Raw genomic sequence first — 9,869 nt, 5'->3', positions numbered from 1 at the left:
GTATAAAAGCATAAAAAGCATAAGAAATGTGAAAAAATGCAGTTTATGGTGTACCCTGTGCAGTAGATATCCTCACCCCTTTACTATTTATTGATTTGATAAAGTTGTCGCATGCAATACTACAAATTATTCTATTCAAGCCAATTTCTCATATCAAGGGAATAAGGAGGTAGGAAGTAGGGGTAGGAAAGGGTTGGATGTAGGAGTAGGAAAGGGTTGGATGAAGAGTAGGAAAGGGTTGGATATAGGAGTAAGAAAGGGTTGGATGTAGGAGTAGGAAAGGGTTGGATGTAGGGGTAGGAATGGGTTGGACGTAGAAGTAGGAAAGGGTTGGATGTAGGAGTAGGAAAGGGTTAGATGTAGAAGTAGGAAAGGGTTGTATGTAGAAGTAGGAAAGGGTTGGATGTAGGAGTAGGAAAGGGTTGGATGTAGGAGTAGGAAAGGGTTGGATGTAGGGGTAGGAATGGGCTGGACGTAGAAGTAGGAAAGGGTTGGATGTAGGAGTAGGAAAGGGTTGAATGAAGGAGAAGGAAAGGGTTGGATGTAGGAGTAGGAAAGGGTTGGATGAAGGAGTAGGAAAGGGTTGGATGTAGGAGTAGGAAAGGGTTGGATGAAGGAGTAGGGAAGGGTTGAATGTAGGAGTAGGAAAGGGTTGGATGTAGGAGTAGGAAAGGGTTGGATGTAGGAGAAGGAAAGGGTTGGATGTAGGAGTAGGAAAGAGTTGGATGTAGGAGTAGGAAAAGGTTGGATGTAGGAGTAGGAAAGGGTTGGATGTAGAGTAGGAAAGGGTTGAATCTAGGAGTAGGAAAGGGTTGGATGAAGGAGTATGAAAGGGTTGAATGTAGGAGTAGGAAAAGATTGGATGTAGGAGTAGGAAAGGGTTGGATGTAGGAGTAGGAAAGGGTTGAATGTAGGAGTAGGAAAGGGTTGGATGAAGGAGTGGTAAAGGGTTGAAATTAGGAAAACAGTATTGGAGAAAATGGAAAATTCGAAGAGGAAATGATGTCAAGGTTACAGGCTGGGTGAATGAAGAGGAAATGATGTCAATGTGACAGGATGGGGTGAATGAAGAGGAAATGATGTCAAGGTGACAGGATGGGGTGAATTTTAAGAGGAAATCATGTCAAGGTGACAGGATGGGGTGAATGAATATTTGTTTTTCTGGAAAATTATCTGGTTGGTATTGGACTATCAACCTATCTACCTACCTACCTATATACCTACTAACCTACATACATAGGTATTTGTAATTAGACGGGTGGGAAAGTGGTTCTAGGTTGGTATGTAGGTAGGTTAAGGGTAGGTGCCCATTGTTAGGTGCTTGATGTGTATTTGGTGTGCAGGATAATTATTGTTTCGCTACTTAGCGAATTCCCTAAAGACCTAATGAAATCTATAAGTACCGAGTGGTATTTCTCTGGATAGGATTGTAAGGCTTCCTTCTCTCAACGCTCTCCATAACACAAGGATGATAATAAGGTTCCGAACGTTTATTTCTCTAAGCCTTCAATCTAAATAATCTTTTATAAGCCAACAGAAAAAGCATTGAGTGATAAATCATACAAATACAGCAATAAATCCACTCAGGCATTAAAAAACTGTGGCAAGGAACCCATACATTACATTATACAATATCAACCATAACCGAACATAAATAAACAATATTCATATAAATATAATCATAATTACCGCAGTGGTCCTAGAATATTCACACGGTTTTAATAATAGACGAACATTACATGAAATACAACTGTATACTGAAGTAGAAACTGCTCGCTCCTACGCAGGGAACTTGCGCATGCGTAGTCGGACTGTAAACAGCTTCTAAAACTAGTTCTTCACAATACGTTCTGTACAGATCCTCAGGGGGAACTCAGAGAATCACAGGGGTATCACATAGACTTTATGAACGCAGCGTAGCTCGCGTAACAATTATTAACTTCAAGTTTGTACTTGTCAGATCAAATTCCAGTAAGTATTTCATAAGCTAACATTTATAAACTATTTTTAAACAATTAAAATTTGAGAATTAGAGTTAAAATAAAATTTCGATGAATTTCGAAATTTTTGTTAATTTTGTTAATTTTGTTATTTATTTATTATATTATAAAATATGATGATAGCAAGCTCAATTGTTTTAAAACAATTTAATAGTTTTTGTCTAAAGGAACTCATGTACCTTAAAATTCGAATTTACAATCATGATATCTTTGCAGCCTGATGGCGTAGGTCATTGATATATTTTTTGATTATGCTGCTAGATCTAATAAAGGTATTTTTTAAAAAAATTTGAATATGCTAATTTTGTATTTACGTACTTAACAAATTTATTTTATTAAACCCAACCGCAAATTCCGAATATTTTGGTTTTTGGATGCTTAGAACTAAATATTGCCTGAGCAATAAAAATATTTCTTTTATTGGTCTTACTGCCTAGTTACCTAGCAAGTCTACATAAATCGGCTTGAATCAATCTAATAAGAAAACTTTAAGTTTTCAAAGGAACTGTGCTCTATGCATAAAAATACATGTTATTCAAACGTTTTCGGAATTGAACAATTTTGATTTAGATAAACAATAAACTTTGCGGAATTATCAAATATCTTTAAAATTTGTATGGATCATTTTCACAATTTCACATTCATGAGCACTCAGATTTTTTGTTAAACGCGCGCCAAAGGTAATTTGAACTAAAATTGTTGATTATTTGGTTCGTTTTTATTCGATGCTTTCCTATAGTTTCTTTATGGCATGTATCTTTTAGGGCCAATATTTGGCATGCATCTTTTAGGGCCAATATTTGGCATGCATCTTTTAGGGCCAATATTTGGCATGAATGCTTTTCTTACAATATGCCAAATTTAGACCCTGCAGCAAATATATGCTGAACAAATTTTAGGATAAAAATATTTCAAGATTTAATAAAAGCAAATTTTGGCAGAATACAGTTTTGAACATCTTTGAATGGTAATGGTTTCAAAAAAATATGGTCATGGTACCTGTAATGTAAATTTCTTTTTTCATGTAAATGAACAAAACTTTTAAGGTTAAATGAAAAAGAATGATTTTTAAATTTTTAAGTATTTTTTTGATAAAAATAATATAATGATATAAGAAAAAATCTGCAAATATTTTATATCTATCGCTCGGTGTTATTGAGTACATTAAATGTTGTGTTTTTATTAAGATTAATTGGTAGAATCATGATGTATGAGAAATTGGAGAAAATTATAAGAAATGATTAGATTGCATGTATTCTATTGTATGAAACTAAACCTTAACCTTGAACAAGGGGAATCTTTTCTTTCTAATAAACAGGGTTTATAGTTTTATTAAAATTAAAGGAAATTATTCCGGAAAATAAAGAAAATTGAATTCTCTAAAAAAGAACAATGAAATTTTAAAGCCCAAAGGATTCTTTGATACCTCTTTATAGCAAATTATTAATAAAAAAATGTTTCCATATAGCTAAATATATAGATATGAAAGCTAATTTTAAATGTTTCCATATAGCTATATATATATATATATATATATAATTATTAAAAAAAATATTTTTTTATTATAAAAGTGTCACTTGACACACATATATTTGAATATAAATTTGTTTTAAAATTTTTAAGTTTTTTAAATGCCAAAAAGCATTTTTAAAAATCTGATATATTACAATAAAACCGCTAGTTTAATGTTAAAATATTCCGTGTTTGTTAAAAAGAAATATTTAGAGTTTTGTCAAATAAAAAAAGGCATATTTTATTTATAAATGTTTGCGATGTGCACTCTAAAAATTTGTTGCAGATATATGTATAACATTTATAAAATTATAGTTATAGAAGCCTTCTTAGTGCAACTAGTAAAAATACATAAATTTTACCGTATTTTTCCTTTTTTCGTGTCTAAGCCTAATCCATCATTTCTGCGGAGAATATTTAGAATTTTCTAGGTCTAGGAATTAATCAACGAAACAAGGTCAAGAGGAGAAAGTTGCATTGAGCACATTCATTTTTCTAGAACAAAAAAAAATAATCGACTTATTCACGTCAAGCTGAAGTAGCATTGAAATCGTATATGTTTTCAATCGTAACTTCTCTTCTTCAAGAGCTAATTAAAAGTTAAACATTTCTAATATTTCTTATATAAAACCTTCTTTTTTTCTTATAAAATAAAACTAACGGAGCTACGAGGTTACGAATTCTGTCTTCCATCTAGTTCACAGTGCAGAGCACAGATTGGTTTTAAGAATAACGAATTCATAGATCGGTAAATTCAAGAATTTAAATATTTTTTTCGAGATTAAAAACTACTGTACTTTGATGATACAAATCTCAAAATCTTTAAATTGCGGGAAACAAGAATTCCAGGAAATCTCAAAAGTTTAAAGACTGAAGAATTTGGAGTGTTTCATATTCCTCTGATATCTGGAATATGCTAGAAGGAATTATTATACCTCTTTTCCAATGTCTTTAAATCTATAAATTGATTAGGAATCATACAAATTAAATATGGGAATTCTTAAATTTATTAGGAATTATTCAGTTTGATCACAGGAATTTTAAATTGATCAGGAATCATACAGATCGATCACAGGAATTCTTAAGTTGATCAGGAATCATACAGATTGATCACAGGAATTCTTAAATTGATCAGGAATCATACAGATTGATCACAGGAATTCTTAAGTTGATCAGGAATCATACAGATTGATCACAGGAATTCTTAAATTGATCAGGAATCATACAGATTGATCACAGGAATTCTTAAGTTGATCAGGAATCATACAGATTGATCACAGGAATTCTTAAATTGATCAGGAATCATACAGATCGATCACAGGAATTCTTAAATTGATCAGGAAACATACAGATTGATCACAGGAATACTAAATTGACCAGGAATCATACAGATCGATCACAGGAATTCTTAAATTGGTCAGGAAACATACAGATTGATCACAGGAATACTAAATTGATCAGGAATCATACAGATTAATCACAGGTATTCCAAAATTGGTTCCAGGAAAGTTTCAAGAATTTGTAAGTTTGTTCAAGAAATTCTAAGATTGTTACCGGAAAATTTGAAACTAGTTCCCAGAATTCCTAGATTTGTTTTCAAGAAAATATAAAGTCTTATCATCATTTTTAGAGGGTATATTGTAGTTAATTTAGTTAAGCAAGTCGTCCTAATGAAAATGAAAGGGGTATATAGGCTTACCTCGAACAATATTCGATGGTGATTGTTAGTTAATCTTACTTCTATCTGTTGCGACTATAAGGAGAAAACTTATACCGAAGAACGTAGCGTCCATACAAATTCATAAAGTTGCAATATTCGAATATTCGATTTTGAAAATGCTTAATAAAATATTCGAATACAAATATTCGAATATTCGATTTTCAAATAAATTCACGGCTTCTTTTTCATCTTTAAAAATAAATCACACGTCGTCATTTATTCTTTTTTATGTAACATGTTTTGTGAATCGTTATTGGTACTTTAAAATGTGTGCAACTCTACAGTCTGCACAAGTAAAAAACTAATCTTGATATAAACGGACGTACTTTGACATAAAATCTAACACTGCTTTTTTCTTCATGCGTGCATGCATTAGTAACTTTATATTACTGGAAAGTATAACTACCTTCCACTTGCAGGCGCAGTGGAAAAATGTGTGATGACAATTTCAAAAGAACTTTTATATTAGAAATATGTACAATTTGCTTAACTTCCATAATATTTTCACATTGAAATATTAAATAATAAACTACTAGGCACTATCTGTATACGCATTGTAAAAGTGCATAACAATTATAAGACAATCAACATGCCTCCGATCCTAAGAATTGATTAAAATACAAGGTTTTACGTATTTTCAATTTTACTCATTTAAAAGAGTATTCGCGGCATTAAACTAGTTATACATTGTGAAATGGACATTTTTTGTACTAATTGAAAAATGTTTAATAAAAGTTGAGTGATAGGGTAGCTCTGTAACTAAAAAATAACTTAAAATGTCCGAAACCCTGAAATCCACGAAAGATACACAAAATGTAAACAAACTCAGAGCCCAAAAATTAAGACATGGTATCGTTATTTAAACCAGTTCTAAAACCCGGGTTTTATGAACGGGGTTAGGAAGTTTTGTGAAAATAAATATTTTTGTTATGAAATATTATATAATTCAGTTTGTTTATATTGTCCATTTTTTTCGAATCTCTTAAAACAAAATCTACACAAATATTAAGTCGCCAAAAAATAAAACTCGGGAGCTTCGTTCAACGATACTCTTTTAAATTTCAGGCTCTGTGTTCCTTCACAGTACACTGCTTAATTTTCATAATTCTTGCGTGAAACTATGACAGAATGGTGGGTCTGTTTCACTCCAGGTATACTCTTTAACTGTAGCAGAATAAGCCTGCTTTCTACCATCCTTGTTCCAATACCTGGGTTCTAGTGGTTCTACTGTGTATTCAGAGCATACTGGGCAAATTGGTCAAACTCAGAACAAACCCTCTCCACGTGGACCAAATACAAATAATTTTAAATAAAAGATTTAAACATTTGAAAATATTTGAATTATTTGTAAATATATACTTTAAAAAATTATCTTTGTAAATATTGGATTTATTGAAGTAAAACTAAAAATATTTGATATATTTCATGAACAGAAATTATTCCTTTTTAAAAATCAAATTTATAATTATTATTGATGTAGCTATACCTCCCAATGGCAAATTTAATCTAAAGGGTTGATTAAGACTTAATTTTAAAAGAAAAAAGAAAAGAAAATGGTGTTTTAAAATGATATAAACTGAAATAAAAAGTCGTCTTTATCATATTGATACAATCACCTACCATTTTACGAAACTCACAGAAAATAAATAATTAGTAAAGTTGGCACAATATTTTTATCAAGAAAGACACGGATTTCTCCGTCGTCTGTTGTCAGAAAAAGGTTTAAATGGTATCGTGTGAATCTGACAACGGACATGCCACTCGATGAAATAAAGGATCATTTGAAATTATGTATACTATCACATTAAAATACTATTTATAGTTTTTTATTTGTAAATCTGTTTTTTCAATATTTATAAATTAGAGTTGTCTAAGTTTCGATCATTTTATGAATGATAAGTGAAACATTTTTAAGTTTTAAAGAAAACTCTCTAACACCCCTCTCACACGTATAAGATATTAAATACTTTCACAAAGGTTTTTTCTCAAGAGGCAACTTCCCAAGGGTATTTTCGCAAGCGGCAACTTCCCAAGGGTGTTTTCACAAGTGGCAACTTACCAAGGGTGTTTTCGTAAGGAGCAATTTTCTAAGCGGCAACTTCACAAGTCTGTCCAAGCCGCAGCATTCAGCTCCATTGCACATTTGGGAAGTTGCCAATTGGGAAATTGTCACTTGGAAAGTCTCCTTTGAAAAAACACCAGAAATAATACATAAGTAAAATAAGATCTAGAAGTCTAGCGGGAATTCAACATCTGAACCAGTCTCAGGGAAAAGTATCACTTTGCTACTCGAACACTCAGTCCTATATAACAAATTAAAACAATTCTAATATCATAAATTATACTTGTATTACAAAGCAGTGGTATATGCGCATTGTGCAAGCCAAAAATTATCAAGACAGTGTTTACATTGTTTTAATTAACAATGCACGGAAATTTTTAAAAATTACCCACCATTTTCTTCTTTTTTCAAAATAAATAAATGACAGTTTATAAATTTCTTTGTCTATTCTAACTATAGATGTAAATTTTTTATATTTAAAACTAAAAACATTCTTTTGATGGAAGGAGGGGACAGGAAATTTCCGTTAACAAAAAATAACAGCAATTTTTTTAAAGAAACGGTTAGTTACATACTGAACTTATCTGATAGTTTAACTAAACATTAAACATTAAATGGATTGTAAAAGGTGCCCTATTAGAGAAACTGTTTGTATCTCAAATATTATTAAAAGAAATTTTAATGTATTTCTTAAACTAAACCTGTGTTTTTATAGCTTTTTTATTACAATATTAATAAAATCACCCTGTATTAAAGACTAGATAAGTTGAGCTAAATATCCTTGAATACCTGTATTTAGAAAGGTCAAGCTTCAAGAGACATCCACTAGTCAGTTTAGGATGGCCTCGGTTAGATCCCGACCTATTCAGTAGGAACCAATAAACTCTGGAATAGGAATTCTACTTTTTGATTTTAAATCTTATAGATTTTGGACTTAAAAAGTTTCGAACAAATCTGAGAAGTTTTACAAGTTTTAAAAACATTTTTTATTAACATTTACTTTCATTACTTATCAAAGTTTAGCCATAAGAGAAAAAAAACATACAAAAAATATAGGGAAACATTAATTAGCTGCGTATAACAAGTGTATGCTTTTCTTTACAATTGCTCTTTATAAATGAATATATCATATGCTTAAAAATATGCAAGACTTAAACTTAAACAAACTCTAGCGAATAATTTAAAAATGAACATGGACTCTAAAAGTAGATCTTTATCTATAGCCTTGCACATTTGATTCACAATAGTACTATTCAAATTCTATGTATAGTCATTAATGCATGAGATATTAATCATCATTGTTTTGCAGTATCTCTATAAAGTGACTTGCGCATTTCTGCTTAACAAACAATATGGGGAAAATCAGAATGAAGCACTTTTAAAGTAAGTTTAACGATGATATCTTCCACAATAATAATATAACGTTCTAAATGGCACTGTTGTGAATTGGGCATTTATTGAATGGAACACAGGGATCCATAGGTTGCAAGCTCTCCCGCCAAAACCAATGGAAGTTTTGCAGATTACTTTTTAAAACTGTTAGCATGAAATATGTGTTCTATTGTTCTAAAATGTACTTATACAAAAAGTACAGGTAAGCTGGTGTGAACACGTTGAAGTCGAGCCTGCAGTCTTGAAAATAAAGTAAACCGTCAAATGTTTCAAATAAGTTAGATTTTGAAAATAGACAATTCTAAATTGATTTCGAAAAAAATTTATGGTATCTTCAATTAACTATTTGATACTACAATTTAATTTAGTATTTAAAAAAATTTTAAGAATCCATGACTATGACAAAAAAGCACCAAATAGTGTAAATGTAAAGGTATCAAACCTTTGCGCTGGAATTCTGAATGATAAATCGGCTTTTTCTCCGACCACAGTTGTCTTTGATAAGTAAGAAGAATACAAATGAATGCTAATAGGCTATTTAGTTTACCTGTAAATACCCAAATAAGTGAACGGTCCCTTTAAATATATAATGAATGGTTAGTTACCTGCAGTTTTCAAGTTGTTGAATGATCCCATCATACACAGAACTTTTAATACTTTAATCCAACAAACACTTTCGTAAATGCCTGATGTATGAAGGCTGAATTTGACATAAACGAAAAATTAGTAACTTACAAACATAACACATGCTAGCAACACACATTGCATTGAAATCGTCTTTTTTAAGAATTAGTATGTAATATCTAATCTCAACAGCCATGATAAAGTTAAGTATGCAATAACCACTAGTGTTGTGCATTTCTTTGGTTTGTTTTTAGAGCGTTTTTTTCAAACCATTGTTTTCTTTTAGGGTCAAATGTTGACCCTAACTGAAGATATGTTTAAAGAAAGAGCCAAAAACTATCCAAAAACTATCTAAAAACTATCCAAAAACTATCCAAAAACAATCCAAAAACTATCCAAAAACTAACCAAAAACTATCCAAAAACTATCTTAAATCTATCCAAAAACTATCCAAAAGCTATCCAAAAACTATCTAAAAGCTATCCAGAAACTATCCAAAAACTATCCAAAAACTATTCAAAAACTATCCAAAAACTATCCAAAAACTATCCAAAAACTA

General features: G+C 31.0%; 1 protein-coding gene and 1 long non-coding RNA gene across 5 annotated transcripts in view; both read right to left on the bottom strand.

The window, feature by feature from the left end:
• Positions 1-1,400: 1,400 nt before the first annotated feature.
• Positions 1,401-1,928, bottom strand: LOC111696898 (uncharacterized). Its single transcript, XR_002764184.1, has 2 exons — positions 1,690-1,928; positions 1,401-1,511 (listed from the first exon to the last, which is right to left on the bottom strand). It is a non-coding gene; the product is annotated as an uncharacterized LOC111696898 (long non-coding RNA).
• A 5,261-nt stretch (positions 1,929-7,189) lies between these two features.
• The window catches only part of LOC111696877 (uncharacterized), a 4,844-nt gene continuing 2,164 nt past the window's right edge, over positions 7,190-9,869 (bottom strand). The window contains exons 4-6 of one of the 4 annotated variants that reach the window (XM_023466630.1): positions 9,292-9,342; positions 8,084-8,179; positions 7,190-7,535 (exon numbers count right to left, since the gene is read on the bottom strand). In XM_023466630.1, coding sequence (XP_023322398.1) covers positions 7,460-7,535; positions 8,084-8,179; positions 9,292-9,342 — 223 coding nt within the window. In that variant the 3' untranslated portion in view covers positions 7,190-7,459. The remainder of the gene's footprint in view (positions 7,536-8,083; positions 8,180-9,291; positions 9,343-9,869) is intronic. The other 3 variants (XM_023466633.1, XM_023466631.1, XM_023466634.1) reach the window with 3 other exon arrangements.

Source organism: Eurytemora carolleeae, unplaced genomic scaffold, assembly GCF_000591075.1.
Source record: "Eurytemora carolleeae unplaced genomic scaffold, Eaff_2.0 scaffold186, whole genome shotgun sequence".
NCBI lineage: Eukaryota > Metazoa > Arthropoda > Copepoda > Calanoida > Temoridae > Eurytemora > Eurytemora carolleeae.
Note: the sequence above shows the minus strand (reverse complement) of the source record. Positions and strands in the feature narration are given on the sequence as shown.